The 20,393-nt window shown below is 34.6% G+C and overlaps 1 protein-coding gene across 4 annotated transcripts in view; it reads left to right on the top strand.

The window, feature by feature from the left end:
* The window catches only part of NDC80 (NDC80 kinetochore complex component), a 73,240-nt gene extending 53,915 nt beyond the window's left edge, over nucleotides 1-19,325 (top strand). For all 4 annotated transcript variants that reach the window (XM_001363497.4, XM_007487652.3, XM_007487653.2 and 1 more), the window contains 6 exons: nucleotides 785-937; nucleotides 1,759-1,848; nucleotides 3,354-3,446; nucleotides 7,472-7,602; nucleotides 16,598-16,700; nucleotides 17,849-19,325. In XM_001363497.4, coding sequence (XP_001363534.1) covers nucleotides 785-937; nucleotides 1,759-1,848; nucleotides 3,354-3,446; nucleotides 7,472-7,602; nucleotides 16,598-16,700; nucleotides 17,849-17,983 — 705 coding nt within the window. In that variant the 3' untranslated portion in view covers nucleotides 17,984-19,325. The remainder of the gene's footprint in view (nucleotides 1-784; nucleotides 938-1,758; nucleotides 1,849-3,353; nucleotides 3,447-7,471; nucleotides 7,603-16,597; nucleotides 16,701-17,848) is intronic.
* The last annotated feature ends 1,068 nt before the right edge of the window (nucleotides 19,326-20,393 follow it).

The following is a 20,393-nucleotide window of genomic DNA, read 5'->3' as shown; positions in this document are numbered from 1 at the left end:
TGTGATTTGTTCAACCATTCCCAATTCATAGGGATCTACTTTTTTTTTTCTAATTCTTGCTATCACAAAACTAACCATTCACTTTTGTGACTTGCTAGATAACCATAATCCCTCCTAAAGGAATCCTGACATACTGCATTCAACTGCCTTAACATGTTCAGTGTTCTGATAGGTTAAAGTCAACACAAAAAAGTAAAATAGAAGTTTATTAAGCAGTGATGATTAAGCAAAATATCAAAAGCAAATTATTGTTATGGTTTTTTTATATATTGTTAAAAATTATTTGGATAAAGGCAAGGTAAGGCAGGAAAATATAGGAATAAATTTTTTCCAAAACTGGTTAAAAATTTGGCACATATAGGGTTGTCTAGAAAATGCATTTATGTAAAATACCATAGAGAAAGTAAAATTACAATTATTCATTATGCATTTGAGATGCTAACAGGTTAACTAAAAATAATTCTATGCCATTGTTTTCTTTTAGAATTTTGAATGTTATATAAATGCTTAATCATTACAGACACTCATTGAAGTTTCTGTTGCATGATAGTAAACTAAAATAATGAATACTAAAGAGGGAAAAGACATTATTTGTTAGCTAATAATTATAGTAAAATTACCCATAAATGTGTTTAAATAATTGTGTATTCTTGTGCTTATTTTGTAGTTGGCACTACTTTACTTTTTGTTTAAGTTGCAAACCTTGAATAGTTGCAATTAAAAGCCAAGTAGGAGAATGCAAATTTTGATTCTGTTTTGTGTTACATTGTTGCTTTGCTTCTAGATTGAAGCACAACTGGCAGAATATCACAAACTTGCTCGAAAATTAAAACTTATTCCGAAGATTGCAGAAAATTACAAAGGTTATGACTTTGAAATTAAGTTTAATCCTGAGACTGGTACAAACTATCCTGTCAAATATAGGACTCAAATCTATGTGAGTATTGGTGTTTGCATGTGTCATGTACAAATTTGAAATTTTGTGTACTGTTAATTTTTTTAATTGAGGATCATAATGATTCTTTTTTTTAATTAATTAATTCTACTTTATCTGTGAAAACAGGAGAAAATTTTCCCTGATTATACTTTACTCTTCAAATGATATCTAAGGGATGTTTTCCTTTCTACCTACGTCATGTACATCTTTTTCTTCTTCACTGAATATTAATCTATTTTTGTTTATTCATTCATAAGAATATCCATTCTTTATTCAACAAATACCATGCATTGTATAGACTAGTTCTGGTATAGAAATAAGTATTTGGATAATTGCAATAATTATTCAAATCAAAAATTGACTTGGAAATAGTTTTGGTTTTTCATGGCTTTTTTATTTGGTTTAGGTATGTTAGTACTCTTAGTTCACATGCTCATATTAGTAGTATAGTTTTATTTCTTATGCAAAGGAAAAGTAAAGAATTGCAATAAGTCACTCGTCTTCTCAAGTATATAGGTTTGGTTGACTTTTTAGCATTCATAGCAAATCCTTTCAACTTTTCTTGGAAAAACTTGGGTTAGGAAAAAAAGAATTGATAAAATCAAGATCTTCTCAATTTTAAGTTAATCTGATTAGCTTAATATGCTACATTTCTGGAATTTAGCATATTTAAATAGTTAATAGCATTTATAATAGATACAATGTCATAAGTACCTTAGGCCAATGACCTAATGACAGTGATTACCACAAACACCAAAATGTCCTAATGCCTTTATAATCAAACTTTAATGTATAAAAAAATTTTTTTCCATGTTTTGCAGATTCCACTAAAGGAGCTCCTGAACCAAAATGAAGAAGGAATAAGCAAAGTACTACATAAAAAAATGGGCTCAGAAGAGACCCTAGAACAGGTAAGTTAGGAAATTAAGACTTTAAAAATAATGGCAATAACACATCTTTATTGTACTTTAAGCTTCACAAACTGCTTTACTTAAAACAAACCTGGGAGGTTAGGATGTCAAGAGTCAGTTGTTAGAAATAGAAACGCTTTAGAAAATTATTTGACAAGTCAGTTAATTATGAAAGTAATTTTTTTTAACCAGATTTCTGATGATTTTAGAAAAGGATGAGGAAAGACTCTTCACCAGTGTATATCGTCACCTCTTCTATAACTTACAGACTCAAAGCAATAGTGTCAAACTCAAAGAGAAATGGGAGCACCCTCAGCCAATACATAAGGTTCCTGCCCATCAGCATATTGACTTAGAAAATCACAAATTACTATTATCTATGTATTTTTGTTTTGTTTATTTTGTTTTATTTTGTGAAATATTTCCCAATTACATTTTAATCTTGTTCAAGCAGTATTCAAGAGTGTTACCAGCTGCAAGGCAACCTGAGTTTGACCCCTCTAGTCTACAGTTTTGAGAGGTTGACATGCTTAGGGGAAGGTCTTTGAACCCAAGTCTTTCATTCTCTCAATTCACACTTCCTTTTATACTAAAAGCAGCAGTCTATTTTATTTGGCATATTTGAAGGAAGACCTAAAAAGAAAGATCATGTGGATTAATTAGAGACAACTAAAGACATACAATACAGGAAGAATATGATTGTAGCTTCCCAAGGAGCCCCTCACCCTGGGGCTATGAATAATACCTCCAAAACAGGACAGACCACCAACATCCCTTTCTAACTCACTTTACACAAGGTGGAAGAAGACTAAGACCCAAAGCAAAGTTGGAAAGAGATACAACTTGGACTATTGCCAGGAAACCTCTAGCAAAATTGGCTTCAGGTCATGACTAGAAGAATGATAATATAGAACTCCTAAGTCCGATTTCCAAGAGGAGCTTGACCATTATTGTCCTGAGATCCAGAGCAGCTCCTGTGTTTTATTTAGGAGGAGGGAATCTATCCATTTTAGGTAGATCTTATTTCCCAACCCTGCAATCCCAGGCAGGGAAGTATTAAAGTTAACAAACTAGAAATCCTTACCCCAGATGAAATGGTCCAAAGGACAGAATAATACATACCTCTTAAAGAACAGGCTGTGGCAGAAAATTACAGAATTTGAAAGAACAACCAGATCTAGTCTAACCTATACACAAAAGGAATCTCTACTATGAAACCTTTTGAGGCAGCCTGTTCTACTTTCAAATAATTATGAATAGAGAGATGGGGTCAGATATAAGAAATTTTGTGGAAGTGAAAATGGAATAATTTGATAATTAATTGGATGTGTGAGGCAAGGAAGAATGAAGAATCAAAGGCAAACTCAGGAGAGTGGAAGGATGATGGTGCCTTTGACAGAAATAGTCTGGTTACCTGGTTAATCATTGAAAGATAATAACTTAGATTGTTAACATCTTCTGGTGGTAGTTCTGATGATTCTTAAATTCAAAATTTCTTCTTCAAGGTGAACACAATGGTAACAGAAGTGAAGAGGAATGTAAAAATGTTAAATGATGAAGTCCAAAAACTAAAGGATCTTAAACAACAAAAAATTAAGGTAAGAACAAATGTCACATTACTGTTTGGCAGTGGAGGGAGGTGTCTTACCTTCTAGAAGACTTAGTATTAATTCTAAGACAAAAGGGCAGTCTAGATAATGGAGGTTAAGTAACTTGCCCAGGATCACACACACAGCTAAGCTAGGCAGTGTCTGAGGCCAGATTTCAACCCAGGTCCTCCTGACTCCAGGCCTAGCGTTCTCTCAACTACTGCCTAGCTGCCCTGTCACATTACTATTCCCAATAATGAATGAAGAGAATTCATTCCAAATGGAGGCAGCATAGAGTAGTGAATAGAGTTGGCATTGAAGCCAAGAAGATCTGGGTTCAAGTCCAACCTCTTCTCTATTCTGGCTATGTAACCCTGAGTAAGTCATTTAACTTCTCAGTGTTTTGGACAATTCCCTTAAATTCTGCATTGGGAGAAGGGATTTCCTTATATGAGAGTTCCCCATACCATTTTAATCAATAGCCCCACTGACTATCACTCAAAAATAGGTTATAATTAACAGACTAGTTACATCTTAGTGCCTGAAAAGTATATTAGAAAATAAAAAGTTGTTAAATTTGTATTTCTTTTCTATGCATATCTAAAGATACAGATTCATATATAGATAGTGATATGAGTATATGTAGATAATTATGAGTCCCTATGTAAAATTGGGCTTAGATAAGGTCAGACTTAAATTCATGGGGGGCTAGAGGTTAAGGGTAAGAAATGTTCTCAGAAGCAGGATATATGCTGTTCCAATTTATTCCAATGCCCATGAAGATGGCTAAAGCAGGCTGTGTGAAGCACTTAGAGCTTGGTTAGACATAGAAGATGCTGCAGTGATCCATGCCATTGCCAGTCATCCTGACTTGTCTTGCCACTCTACCTCACTTAAATCCAATTCAGGAGCAAGTCAAGACAGTAGCCTGTGATGTCACTAATCCCCTTTGAAAATGAAGGATATGGGGCAGGTATGTGGTTCAGTGGATACAGAATCAGGCCTATATAGACAAGAGGTCCTGGATTCAAATGTAACTTCAGACACTTCGTAGCTACTGTGTTTGAATGTGGGCAAGAACTTAATCCCAATTACGTCATCCTAATCACTCTTCTGCCTTGAAACGGTATCAATTCTAAGACAGAAGATATGGGTTTAGAAGAAATGAAGGATGAACAAGTCTCAGAATGCTTCAACCTATATCAGAGAGACCTGACAGGAATTGGATGTTAGAGAAAAATATTAATTGATGTTTAGAGAATTTTAATCTAATTGGATTGATGAAGCCTTCCCCAGATTTGGAATAATATTAAGATACATTCCCAGGGACAGATAGATAGCCCATTGGATTGAGACCCAGGCCTAGAGATGGGACTTCCTGGCCTCAAACACTTACCAGGTATGTGACCCTATGGGCAAATCACAACCCCTATTGCCTAGCCCTTACCACTCTTCTGCCTTAGAACCAATATACAGTATTAATTCTGAGAGCAAAGGTAAAGGTTTTAACAACAACAAAAAAAAAATACATTCCCCTTTTTTAATTACACTTTTTTTTTAATTTTTTACTCAAAATACCAGATAAAACAAGTATTTATTTCCATGTGATGAAGCAGAACAGTACTACATACTATCATATTAGCCTGAATATAGTGAGTCTTTTTTTTTCCCAAATATGTACCTTTGAAAGTCATATTTGCACTATATTTAAGCACTTCCAGCTTTGAATCCATAAGTTGTGTTTTGCACACCTCAGCATACATAAAAAGCATGGCTTATCTCCTGAGGAAGATGGGGGAATGCTGACCAAATGCCTGTTTGTTTTGATGTTCTATCAAATGTCACCGTTAATACTAAATGTGCCAAATAAGTGTTGATTAAAACTATTGGAAATAAGAAAACTAAAATGACTGTGATGCTTTCACAGGTAAAAATTGACTCCTTATGTAGTTTTAAGGCATAAAACATTACCTAATGAAAAGTTACCATTAGGAGTGATCTTTTGTGTGCAGGAAAAGGGATGAATGAATGAAGAACTTGCTTTAGATTGGTTGAATGTGGTCTGGGGTAGGCATCCAGGTGTGTTATTGCATCAGAGAGGAATGCTTGTACTCAACATGTTCAAGGGTCACCTGAATGAAAATGTGAAGAGAATTGCTGAAATATGCACAGACCTAGTTGTTATTCCCAGAGGAATGGCATCACAATTACAAATGTTAGATGTAGTGATTAATAAGTCATCCAAAGATCATTTGAGGGAAGAATATAACGAGTGGATGTTGGCCAGAAACCATGAATTTTCTCCATCAGGAAAAATAAAGAAACCTTTGGTCACTGTATTAGGGAACTGGATCAAAACCACTTGGGACACAATCTCCACCAAGTCCATTGTGCTTGGATTTTTAAAATGTTGTATATCACCAAAAATTATTTTTAAATGAATGTTAAAATTTATTTTTATATGCAACTGAGAAAAAATTTAATAAAAACATTCTTTAAAAAATAAATAAATAAAATGTATATCAAACAGTATGGATGGTAATGAAGATGGTATTTTATGGGAAGAAAACAGTGTCAGTGATGATTTGAATCATGTTTCCATTTTGGGAAGAGGAAATAGAAGATGAAGGTGAACATGACTTAAGTATTGGAAGATAGTTTCTCACAAGTATCTATAAAAGTAATACATATTTAATAAAAGTGTTGGCATTAAAACTTCTTTAACTTGTTCTCAGGATCTTGAAAAAACTTCAAATATAAAGAGCCTTCATTATTCATGAGTTAAGAGAAAGTTGTAATTTAAAAGAAAATAAAATGGGTTTTTCCTTTTTCTGAGTTACCCTTCAAAATACCCAAGTATTTTGATCACACTATATTCGGGAACGTATTATATTTGGGTTAATACAGTACTCACTTCACCTTCCAAGTGTACAACAAATAAGTTATTTCTTTTTTTAATATTTTATTTTTCCTGAATTAGATGTAAAAGCAATTTTTAGCATTCATTTCTTTTTTAATTTTGAGTTCCAAATTCTCTTCCTTCTTACCCTGCCTTACTCACTGTCTCCCATCCTTCTCCCCTCCCTCAGATAAGCAATCTGATATAGGTTTTTCAAACATGTTATTTTCAAAGCTGAATGTTGTCTGTATTTACTATTGACCTTCTTTCAGTTCCTTTTTGTACATTTTTTTTAATACTTCTGTCATCTTCCTCCTTGCCCCACCTTCTCCCCAGTTCTGGTGCCCTTATCACTAGTTTTTCTAACTACCAAGTCCATTATGGAATTCTTCCCCTAAGGGAAATTGGTATGTGCTCATTAGAGATGAAGTTTCTATTGCCTGTACAATTTTATGTTTTTGTGTTATGTATAAATCTCTTTCTTGTTTTTACTATCATTACGAGAAAAGTAGCAGATTTGAATTAGCTTATTCTCAAACTCTTTGACAAATTGATAACTATTTCCTAGTGCTTTTTAAATTCTATCTTCTACAAAAATGTTATCCATATATGTATAGATCGTTTTTGGCCACCAAATACATTCTCCACCTCTGGCCCAAACTCAAACTCAGGAATTTCTGATTAAAAGTATATTTTGCACATTACCTCCCAAGTCTGATATTTTTACATTGAAGATGCTATAATTTTCATTTATGCAATTTCTGTATAGAAACAGACACCCTCGTTTACAAATGAAAACTTAAAATCTACCTTCTATGTGAAGTAACCCAATTTTCTAGTATTAGAGGCTAGAAGATATTACTGAATAAATATTAGATAATGCTGCTATAATGAGATTCCAGAGTTATCTAGCTTCCAAAATATAAACTTCCCAGCAGAAAGTTTGATTTCCTATGTGTGAAACATTATAATAGGCTTAACAGTATGTAACCAGGAAAAGCATTTATTTCTGTAATCTTTTAATCTTACAAATATAAAATATATATTTATATATACATATATACATATGTAAATATATCTGAATAAATATGTAAAATGCATCTCAATTTAAAACACTGTGATTTTGTTCTTGAAGGAAGCTGAAGAGAAAGAAGGAAAATGTTCAACTGAGATGGAGTCCCTTGAAAAGCATAAACATTTACTTGAAAATGGAGTTCATGAAGGCCTCAGTGAAGCTATGAGTGAATTGGATGACATTCAACAGCAGTAAGTTCATCTTTAATTCAGATGAGTTTTTTGAAATAAGGGTTCTAATTTAAAATTGTGAATCTTTTAAAACTGAAATATAGTATGGATATTAACAGGGAGCAAGAAGCTATAACAAGCAAAATATTGAAAATGGGAATATTGAACCAATTTACTTAGTGTTTGGGCCAATTTTCCATCTTAATACTATCAGGATATTTGTTAGATAACTTATGTAAGTATAATGTGACAATTTTCATTTAATTAAAATAAAAGACTATTAACAAATTAAAATTTTAATTAAACAAGCCATTTCTGTCAAAAGTATTGAGGAGGTAATGATATATTCAAGAGAACATCCCTCAAGAATACTAAGAAAAATTAAAAATAGATAAGCAAAAATGATTCTATACAATGAATAAGAGCAAGAAACAATCTCTGGAAGGAAAGAACTATGCTACTAAAAGAGAACTAGACATCTACCACAAAAGTCTTCTAAAGCATTTTAGAATCACAATGAAAGATAATAAAATATCTAGCTTAAGATTTGAGATAAGACCACTAAAGGAATCAATAAACACATTATATACCCACTAGGTTACAGTCATTGCTAGGCACTGGAGATGCAAAAAAAAAATGAAGCATTTACAAAGCTAACCGTCTACTGGTAGAGATAGATAGGCAGAGATGAATATATAAACTATAAATGCAAGGTGTTTTTGAGAAGGGAGGCATTACAGATAGGGGAATCAAACAATGCTTTAAGTAGAAGTTAGTTCCCAAGCTAATTTTACTAATAAACCAGGTAGTCTTTAAGTTGTAGAGACAAGGAAGTGTCCTCTAGGTATGGAATGTTACCCAGTTTCATCTGGGGCCTCACTGCAACAGGATAATCCTTTTATTTTTTCCCCAATTCCTTCCCTGTCTCACTTTCCACAAAAGCTTTTCCAAACCTCTCATCAAACTTCCTACACTTCCAAACCCCACCTCCACCCCAGAAAATGAAGACTTCACCTGTATTATGAGAAAATTGAGGTCTTTTGATATTAGCTCTGTTTTCAGTTAGTTGTTTTCTTCATCTAGATCTTTTGATTTCATATGCCACACTTACCCTTCTTTTTCCCCAGTCTCAGTGAGGTGGCCAGTTCCTATACATGTGCCCTTAGTCCCAACTCCTTCAGTCTTATACAGCTGATTGCATCCTCAGTCTTCTACTCTCTGAAATCCTCAACCTCTTTCTTGCTTTCAAGACTCCTTCATTCCTTAAAGGGGTGCCAAAGATGCATGCAGAGCACTCTCTGTGGGCATGTGACTATTCCTGTCTCCCCTCCACCATGCCTGATTGTCTCTCTCCCCCACCCCTCTGTCTCTGTGTGTGTGTGTGTGTGTGTGTGTGTGTGTGTGTGTGTCTCTTTGTCTCTCTCTCTCTCCCCACCCCCACCCCTGTGACTTTAAATATCACTTCTGTACACTTGACTCAGATCTTCAACTATAGTCTCTCTCAAGCTCCAATACAGAATATTAAACATATCAAATTGCATATCCCAGAGACATCTCAAATTCATTACATCCAAAACAGAATTCATTATCTTTCCCTCCAAACCTGTCTCTCTTCCAAACTTACTACTTTATCAAAGACATCACTTTCCAGGCAACCAGTTTTACAACCTTAAAGTCATTTCCTCAATTCTTATTCTCCCTCACTTCATATATCAAAACTTTAATATATTTCTACACCTCTCTCGTCTAATACTTTCGATTCATATACATACCACCTTACTTCAGACTCTCAACTCCTCTTGTAGATTATAATGGCCTCCTAATTGGTCTTTCTACAATTTAGTCCATACTGAAATGTGACTCCTTTCTCAACTCAAGTGGTTGCCATTTGCCTCTAAAATAAAATGTAAAGTCCTCTATGTAGCTTTTAAAACCTATACAAGGGGGCAGCTAGATGGCACAGTAGATAGAAAGCCAGGCCTAGAGACAAGAGGTCCAGGGTTTAAATCTGGTCTCAACACTTCCTAGTCAGGTGACCCTGGGCAAGTCATTTAATCCCCATTGCCAGGTCTTTACCAGTCTTCTGCCTTAGAATCTATGTTTAATATCAATTCTAAAATAGAAGGTATGGGGTTAAAAAATAATAGAACAATATAAAATGTTTTTAGAATTTTGGGGTATAAGTTAATGAGATTGATAATGTAATATATGCAATTTTGAGTGGAAAATAACACCAAATTTCTATAGAGCACTTGTAACTGCATTCAGTACACAAGAAAATAAGTTATCTTAAATTCAACTGGGGAGAAGTAATAGTTGATCTCTACCAAGATCCTACTATATTGCTACCTTACTCAGTCAAATCTAGTTGCTTCTCACTGCTTCTAGAATAAAACAAAATCCCATTTTGTTGTTGTTTTTAACCCTTACCTTTTGCCTTAAAATTCATACTGTTTATTGGTTCCAAGGCAGAAGGGCAGTAAGGACTAGGCATTGGAGGTTAAGTAACTTCCCCAGAGTCGCAAAGTTAAGAAATGTCTGGGACCAGATTTGAATCTAGGACCTCATATCTCTGGGCCTGGCTCTGAATCCATTAAGCCACCCAGCTGCCCCCAATCCCCTGTTTTTTTAAAGCCCATCCCAACCTTACCCTAACCCTGTGTTGGTGAACCAATGGCATGCATGCCAGAAGGGACTGCTTCCCTCCCCCTTTCCCACCAGCCACCCCTCTGCCTAGCAGCCCAACAGGAGTGCTTCTTCCCTCACCTGTCTAGGTTAAGGTAGGGGCTCACATGCCACATGAGGGTTGTAATATAGGCACTCAGTCTCTAAAATGTTTGCCATCACTGCCCTAACCTGTCTTTCTAACTTCATGCATCACTCTCCTCCTACCGTCTTTGATCCATCCAAATTATAGTTTTAAACACTACATAGAGAGCTTTACCACTTATCTTCAAGACGATTAGAAGTCATTCAGGTTGACTAAGGCTCATACTTAACAATGGACTGCATTGATGAAAGAATTACAACAGAAATTAGAAAGCCATTATAGCATGCCAGAGGACTTGAAAACCTGAACTAGGATGGCATAACCCACCATCTCTTTGCATATCTATTTGGTTTTCCCCATGCCTGGAATTCTCCATCCTAAGTTCTACCTCACTGATTTCCCCCACTTCTTTCATGATAAACCTCCAACATCACCACCAACATGAAGGGATTTCCCCCAACTGATAAATCTTCCATCTCAGAGTACCTTTTATTAGTTGTTTTGTACTTATTTATATTTTTTCTAATTATATATGTCCTCATTTGTTCTACTAGAATGTAAGCTTCTGATGATTAAAGAGTATTCATTTAACAAATGCTTGCTGACTGATTAGGGAACAGTTAGAGCAAAGATATGGAGTTAGGGTGCCATATATGAGGAACAGTTTTTAAAAGCTAGTTCAACTGGGACCTAGAGATCAGGAAAATGAATAAAAAGGATAAAGTTGGAAAGGTATGTTGGGGCCAGATTGTGGAAAGCTTTAAATAGCAAACAAAACATGTTATATTTGATCCTAGAGGTAATGAGTAGCCACTGGAATTTACAGAGTAATGACATGATCAATTATGTACTTTAGGAAAAATGTCTTGACATTATGGAAACTTTAAGCAAGTAAACCATTAAAAAGTTAGTTGACTCCTTCCAAATGAGATGAAAAACATAGTCAGAATTAGGATGCAAAATTAGGATGAGAAATCAGTCATGAAAAGGAGTTGGATGTAAGGAATATCGTGGAGGTAAAAACACCATTATTTGCTAATTGATTGTATATTGTAAAGTGTGAATATTATGTTTGAGACTGAAAAGATCTAAGTTTAAATGGTCGCCAAGGGAAATCCCAAATAATAAAATACCCAAGTCAGCTGCCAAATTTTTATTTTGATTTAATTACACCAGGAGGAAGAAAATATTAGAGGGAGAGAGAGAGAGGGAGAGAAGGAAAGGAGTTTAACTCAGAACCACTCTGACTCAGGCTGAGCCAAAGCAGGCGTTAAGGCCTTGGAAAGCCAAGGCAGAGAAAGGGGTCAGTCCTTATCACTCACGTGACCAGTCTGAAGGAAAGCTGTCTGCAGGACTCCTCCAAGCTCAAGCTCCAGGATCAAACTGCCCTCTAGCCCTCTCCACAGGAAGTCACGAGAACTCCAGGCTGTTCTCTACCTTACTTCCTGCATCTCACATGTGCCAATGGTGGCTCAAGCTTGACTTAGGACAGCCCAGAGGTCTGTCCTCTTTTTTTGCACATGTATCTTGAAGGCCATTTTCTCAGATAATTAAATCTTGAGTTTAATGCAGACCTTCCTAATTTTGTTAAACTAAGAAGGGAGGAGAAATGTAGTTTCCAAGACCTGATTCTGTTATTCCAAGTATCTCTATTGTTATTGATCAGGAAATAGCTAAATCAGATCTTCTAAAGAATGGTCTGATTAGGGTGGAATAGTTTTGAAATTCACAATATGTAGAGTGAGGAATAAAGGATAATGCTCAAGCTGCATACTCAAGACTGTAAGGTAGTGTGATACCTTCAACAGAAATAAAAAAGTTTGGTAGAGATAGAGAATAAGTTCTCTTTCACATGTTTAGTTTGAGATGTATAAAGAATATCCAGTTAGTTTAAAATAATCGATAAATGTGCAATTGTTGATGTGCATATTAGAGCTCAAGAAAAAGATTAGGACTGAATATATAAATCTAGAAGTCATCTGCATTGAGTTGAAAGAAGTGGCTTCTTCCCCTACACAAAGCACTTTTAATCCAACTTTTATTAACCCTGGCACCATTTTTCAACTTTCAGTTCTGTCTTCTATTTCCATCAAGGAAACATAGAAACTATGTAGGTGAAATTGAAACTACAGAAGCAAAAAAAAAAGATTGCAAAGTATCTATGGAGTACAGAGGTGGTCACCAAAAAATATTCATCTTCAACCTAGACACATGGAGATGATATGATGGTCTACTTAAAGAATCCTAGAGATTCAACCAAAAAGCCAATCGAAATAATCAGCAACTTTAGCAAAGTTGCAGGATACAAAATAAACCCACATAAGTCATCAGCCTTTCTATATATCTCCAACCCATTTCAGCAGCAAGAATTAGCAAGAGAAATTCTATTTAAAATCACCTTAGACAATATAAAATACTTAGAAATCTATCTGCCAAGACAAACATAGGAACTATATGAACACAACTACAAAACACTCTCCACACAATTAAAACTAGGTCTAAACAATTGGAAAAACATTGATTGCTTGTGGGTAGGACCAGATAACATAATAAAAATGCCAATCTTACCCAAATTAATTTACTTATTTAGTGCCATACCCATTGAACTACCAAAAAACTTTTTTATTGAATTAGAAGAAACCATAACAAAGTCCATTTGGAAGAACAAAAGATCAAGGATATCCAGGGAAATTATGGGGGGAAAAATGCAAAGGAAGGTGGCCTTGCAGTCCCAGATCTCAAACTATACTATAAAGCAGTGGTCATTAAACCATATGGTACTGGCTAAGAGACAGAAAGTAGGATCAGTGGAATAGCCTTGGGGTAAGTGACCTCAGCAAGACAGTCTATGATAAGCCCAAAGATCCCAGATTTTGGGACCAAAATCCATTATTGATAAAAACTGCTGGGGAAAAATTGGAAGACAGTATGGGAGAGATTGGGTTTGGATCAACATCTCACACCCTACACCAAGATAAACTTAGAATAGGTGAATGACTTGAATATAATGAAGGAAATTATAAGTAAATTGAGTATACAGAATAGTATACATGTCAAATCTCTGGGAAAGGAAAAAGATTTTAAAAACAAGCAAGAGTTAGAAAATATCACAAAATGTAAAAAATAATTTTGACTACATCAAGTTTAAAAACTTTTGTACAAACAAAACCAATGCAACCAAAATTAAAAGGGAAGCAGCAAATTGGGAAACAATCTTCATAACAAAAACCTGACAAAGATCCAATTACTCAAATTTATAGAGCTAAATCAATTGTACAAAAAAATCAAGCCATTCTCCAATTGATAAATGGGCAAGGGACATGAATTGGCAATTTCCAGTTAAAGAAATCAAAACTATTAATAATAAGCATATGAAAAAGTATTCTAAATTTCTTATTATCAGAGATGCAAATCAAAACAACTCTCAATCACCTCACACGTAGCATATTGGCTAATATGACAGCAATGGAAAGTAATGAATGCTGGAGGGGAATGTAGCAAAGTTGGGACATTAATGCATTGCTGGTAGAATTGTGAATTGGTCCAGCCATAGAACTGCTGGGTCTGTACCCCAAAGAGGTAATAAGGAAAGAGACATGTACAAGAATATTCATAGCTGTGCTCTTTGTGGTGGCAAAAAAATTGGAAAATGAGGGGATGCCCTTCAATTAGGGATTGGCTGAACAAATTGTGATATATATTGGTGATGAAATACTACTGTGCTCAAAGGAATAATAAACTGGAAGAATTCCATGTGAAATGGAATGACCTCCAGGAATTGATACAGAGTAAAAGCAGCAGAACCAGGAAAACATTGTACACTGTCAGATAATTTTAGGGTTGTGACTTTAAATCTAGATTTAAATAGTCACCAAATAAAATACCCAAGTCAGTCTGGAAATTTATGGTAATTTAATTAATATAGAGGGAAGGAATTTAAGGAGAAGGAAAAAAGAAGATATAGGATTTCTCCTACCTTACTTATGCCAGGGGGAGTTTTAAACTCCTTGCCTCTAGTTCTCTGAAGAAGATTAGAGGCTCCTGCAAGGAAAAAGTTGGAAAGTAAAGGAGGAAAATTCAGCCAGAACCTCACCACCAGACCAGACAAAGTCCTTGAGGGACAAAAAATCTCAAATATATAGACCTTTCATCCTTGTGTGTCCTCCTCTAAATTTTCACATCTACCAATCACATTAAAGGCTTTTTCTCCAGGACTGCCTATACTTTTAGTTCTCACCTTCTTTGATTTGATTATATCTTTAGAGTTACTTAATACTTCTTTATTAAGTTCACCTTTTGTGAGTTACTTGACCTTTTTGTGATTAATTTAACCTTCATAGTTACTTAACACCTTTTTGTATTAGATCTAAAAATAGGCTTAACTTAAAGTTCTAGTTTCACTATAATATGAGAACTAAGTACCTTCATTGTTCAATCAGGAGATTACAACTTTATCTTCCCCTAAAGTACTGTCTAAGTAGGGTGGAGTAATTTAGAATTCCCAAGACATTCCTGAGTTTTGTTAAACTAAGTATCTTCATTGTTACAAACAGGAAATAGCTAAATCCAGTCTTCACAACACAGAGACTGATACACTGTGGTACAATAAAATGTAATGGACTTCTCCATTAATGGCAGTGCAATGATCCTGAACAACTCAGTGGGATCTACGAGAAAGAACACTATCCACATTCAGAGGAAAATGTGTGGGAGTAAAAACACTGAAAGAAAACAACTGCTTGATTACATCGGTCAAGGGGGATATGATTGGGGAGATAGACTCTAAATTAACATCCTAGTGCAAACAACAACATGGAAATAGGTTCTGATCAAGGACATATGTAATACTCAGTGGAATTGCGCATTGGCTACAAGAAGGGTGGGGGGAATGGAGGGGAAAAATATGATTCTTGTAACCAAGGAGTAATGTTCTAAATTGACTAAATAAAGGTTAAAAAAATAAAAAAGACTTCATTATCACTAGCAAAGTATACTAGGGCCCCCAATTCCTCAGAGAGTTCCAAGAATGACAAAAACTGTACATATAAGCAAACATCACCTGTCCCCATATATAAAATTATTTTTCTCATACATATACATAATAAAGCTTAATTGATAAACAGATAGTAAGACATTGCCAACATCAAATATAGTAATAATAAAATACATCATAATTATATAGCGTTTTTCCTTCTCATAGGGTATATGGGTATTCAGGAAGGACTTGCACCTCTGATGGCAGGGTTTGCTAAGCCCTTTTCAGGGCCACTCATTTACCTTTGGTGTCCACTTGGCACCAAATCCTTGACTGTAACTCCAAAAAGCTGTCACCACACCCAAATAAATAAATCATCTCAGCGAAAAAATTGAACCAGATTGATGGTAACCTATGCACCACAAATCCATTGGTGAGTTAGGGGAGTGTAGAATGGGTGAATGAGAACAATTTGTTCCATTGACCATGAAGGCTTCTGAAGCAGAAAATGTGGAGCACCTAGAACTTGACCAGACATCAAAGATGCTATGGTCATCCATTGTATCCCATGCTGTCTCCAGTCATCCTGACTTTGGCTTGCCACTGGACTTCGATGACTTTGGAAGCGAGTGAGGCCTATGACTGTGCATCTCTTCCTCACTTAAATCCAATCCGTGCAAAAGTCAAGACTTCACTCCCTGCTATCATTGGTCCTCTTTGAAAACCAAGGACAAACGACAGCAAAAAAAAAATCAGAATCACCTAAATATGGATTCCCTTGGGGTAGATCAAACCACCCCTAGTTACACAAGGAAGAGCCGGGACAGAATTATCTTTGGGGGAGGAGCTCTATCTTTAGTTGGTCTGTTTACAGAAAATGTTAAGCTGGTTAGTAAATAGATGTCCCAGGGGCTAGTTCCATGTGCTATAGCAACACTCTTTAAACCACACTTTTAAACCAATTCCTGCTGTGTGTGTCCAGGCAGATGCTGACCATTATAAAAATCAGTACAGGATAAAATCAATAACGTAGAAATCTGAGGAAATATTAAATCTCATCTTTTCATAACTTGGGATTTTTTTACCTTTTTTTCCTCCATCCGAATTTTTTTTCTAGCTCTATAAAATATTCTTTGGGGATCTTAATTAGTGCAGCACTAAATAAGTAAATTTAGATTTCTATTGGTTCAACCTATCCATTGAAGTCTTTACAACCTCCAAAGAACTAGTTAAAATTCTTAAATGAATTAAACAAAAGTTTTATTCCACAGACGCCAGCTGGTGTTACAAACAACAACTGAAGAAAGACGAAAAGTGAGCAATAACTTACAACGTCTCCTAGAAATGGTTGCTACCCATGTTGGATCTGTTGAAGTAAGTAAAAATTTGTTGGGGGGGGGGGGGGATTATGCTTTTTCTGAATTTAAAATTCCTTTGCTTAAAGCTCTATTTTCCTACTTTAAAAAACACTTAAAACTAATTTTTGTATTCTACAAAAATTTTGTTCTACATTAATTAAATTAGATCCTGTTCGTGCCTGTGGCTTCAATTGTAAAAATAAGCATTACAGAGTTTTATTCATTTCTTTTTTTCGTCCTGACCTTCCATCTTAGAATTATTACTGTGAATTGATTCCAAAGCAGAAGAGTGGTAAGGGGTTATGGAAGTGAAGTGGCTTGGGAACACAGCTGGGATCTTGAGGTCAGATATAAACTCAGGACCTCCCATCTCTAGGCAACTGCCTGATCTCCCTAACCAATAAGAGGTACCAAAGACAACATCCAGCAGTGGTGACACATCACTGGGTTTTGATATATAAAGATAATTAACTCTTAAAGGTTTTACTGATTAATGCTAAGGTTTTGGGTGGTATCTTTTAAGATTTTTCTATATATCCTAAGTTTATTGAAAAAGGACAGACTAAGAATAAAATAGTTAATAGTGAGCTATATCTTTATCATGAACAAATCATTCCTAATTAATCTCATTTTTCCTTTTTTTTTTAATGTTACTAGACTAGTAGATCCCAAAAATGCTGTAAATATCATTTACTTACTTAGATTTTAACTCAGCCTTTGGTAAAGTCTCTAAAACAAAACTTATGGATAAAAATAGATAAAATACGGTTGTCTACTAAACAGGCATACATTTAAGTGAATTCCGAGATATAATTTTTAGAATTTATCAAGACAAAATAAATTGTTAAAGCCTGATAGAAAATATTTTTTTTTAATTTACCTCTTTGGAATCTAACCAGAGTTAGTCTAAGAATTGTTTCTTCAAGGAACATTTTTATCTTCCAAAGTAAAACACATTTCTCTCTCTATATATATAGGCTCTTCTGAGCTCATACACTACACTGTGGCCCCTATATTTGATTTTACATACTAGGATCCGTTTCTCTTTCTGTCTTGTAGAATGTAATATGTTTAGACTAATCTTTTTTAGGTCTATAATTGGGGGGGGTGTTGTACATTTATAAGTTTTAAATTATTAACAATTTTAATTTTTTTTTCCTCTAGAAGCACTTTGAAGAGCAAATTGTTAGAGTAGACAAAGAATGTGAAGAATTCATTGCTGAAATTTCCTTGGAAAATATTAAAGAAATCGTAGACAAATACAAAACAAAAGCTTCTATTATCTCTTCCAGCGAATGAAAAGAAATGCAAATTATTGTGTTAATAGATGAAGACTTCACTTTTTAAGATGTGTCAATGCCAAGTCTTTTTTTTTTTAAGAACATTTGTACTTAAATGTTTTTTTAAGTCTCCTTCCAAATATCAGTATGCATCAGGGGTAGAAAGTTAGTTAGAATTTTTTTTCTTTGCATTTGTACTTACCAACCTGTATCTTCCAATCATTACTGAATTTATTTTCTAAGTCTTAATACACCAGTATATTATATTCATTCATCTCTCCTTATTCTTGACATACTAGAATCTCCAAAACACTATATTGTAGGATGAATATGTATTTCTATTTACAATTAAAATGATTCAAATGCAAAACCATACACTATAGCCTTCAGAAAATCAATGGAAGGAAGAAATCCAAAATTGTCAAGAATTTTTCTTCACCTATGATACCATATCAGTTTTGAATTTTTACATCATCATCTACAAATATGCCCACTGTATACATAGTATTAGGCACTACATATAACAATCGGGCTTAAGCCATTAAGAATTGTATAGTTCTAAGGAACTTAAAATCTTTAGTGAAAGACTTATGACTGGAAGAACTAATTGTTCTTCCTTCAAATGAGTATGGTTCATATACTAAAACATGTACGGATATTATCTATAAATTAGACAGTAACACAATTGTGCTTAAGTATTTGTTTCTCTCGTCAACCATGAATCTGGATTCTCCTGTGACTTCTGAATTCATGATGGCAGTACTCTCTTAGGACATTTATTCTTAGTGTCAAAGTTAATAGATTTCAATAATTGCCTGTTATATGAAGAGCTCTATCTCATTGTACTGAGTCAAGGTAATCCTAATTGGGTCATAATAATGATACATATCATAGCTTGTCATATACATTCTAGTGCTGTAGTGTTTGTAACATTCAAATACACAATTTGGCCAAAAGGAGGAATTCTATTCAGGTATTTATCATTACTCCCCTCTTATCACCAGCCCTACCTCCCACCACGATCAACCAAGATTGAATAAAGATTCTGCAAAGGCAGATTGATCTGTTTCACAAATGGAAAAATTACAATATTTTAAAGGATCCATTGAGAATTGTCATAAACTCCTTGAAATTGTTCAGCCAGTGATCTCCAATCTGTATAATCTCTGTCCGGGATAACTTCAACTAAAAACTCAGAAACTGTCAGCCCAAATTTGTAAGCACCCACCTTACAGTCCTTAATAAGGGGTATACTTGTTTTACTATAAGTCCATAACTTTTTATTGTGTGTGTGTGTGTCTGTTTATATATAGAGAGAGAATATTTTGAGGATTCCTAAATAAATGTTTTTGAGATTTCAAGATGAATGTACTTATTACTTTTAATATTAGAAACCTGATTAAGTAAATAAATATATTTAATGCCATAATAAAACAATAAATGAAATGGTATTATTAAGCAACTATTATGTGCCAGACACTGAGGTACAAATATAATTGTTACAAATAAAATTATGGAGATAGTTTGTGCTCACAGGAAGCTTACATTCTAATAAGAGAAGACACGATCTTAGAAAAGAGAGATGACCAGAGGAGGAATGTTTTTATTTTTTTAATTTCATAATAATTCTCATTTTTTATTGTTATTTGAGATAAATTCTTCGCATCCCCCCACCCCTCCATACTGGACACATTTCCTTAATAAACTATCTTTTGAAAGAGAGATTGAGTAGTTAAAATATCAATATCCCAGAAACTCTTCTGCTAGTCTCATAATCCAAAGAAGTTGCTGTTAAAAGTCAGGGTATATAGCAATCTTTCTAGCAGCATTTTTTGTGGCAGCAAAAATTTAGAAACAAAATAGATGCCCATAAATAGGGGAAAGGCCAAATACATTGTGGTACCTAAATGCATCTGTAAAATAAGCTGGAGAAGAAAATGACAAGCCACTCCAGTATCTTTGCTGAGAAAATCCTAAATGGGGTCATGAAGATTCAGATGCAACTGAAAGATGACAAACTAAATGAGCCATGAGAAGACACCTCACATTCCCCTAGACATAGCTCTAAGATATTAGATTTGGAATCAAGAAGGTATGAGCCAGTGTGACTTAAGACACTAGTTATTTAACCTTGGACAAGTCCTCACCTCCATTTGTCTCAATTTCCTCAAATATAAAATGAGGACGATATGTACTTTGCCAGGTTTCTGTGATGATTAAATCAGATAATAGTAAAGTGCTTCGCATATTGTCAGGCACATCCTAAATAATAAATACTTATTCCCTCTCTCTCCATACTCCTTTGCAAAGAAAGATTCTTGGATGTGAAAAATTGCAGAAATTGTCAAATTATAGTTGTTAAGGGACACTTGGACTGTAACCACACGGACCCAGGAAAAGTTGGTTGGAGATTCCTTTATTACCAGTGC

The sequence above is a fragment of the Monodelphis domestica genome, chromosome 3, assembly GCF_027887165.1.
Source record: "Monodelphis domestica isolate mMonDom1 chromosome 3, mMonDom1.pri, whole genome shotgun sequence".
In the NCBI taxonomy this organism is placed as follows: domain Eukaryota; kingdom Metazoa; phylum Chordata; class Mammalia; order Didelphimorphia; family Didelphidae; genus Monodelphis; species Monodelphis domestica.
Note: the sequence above shows the minus strand (reverse complement) of the source record. Positions and strands in the feature narration are given on the sequence as shown.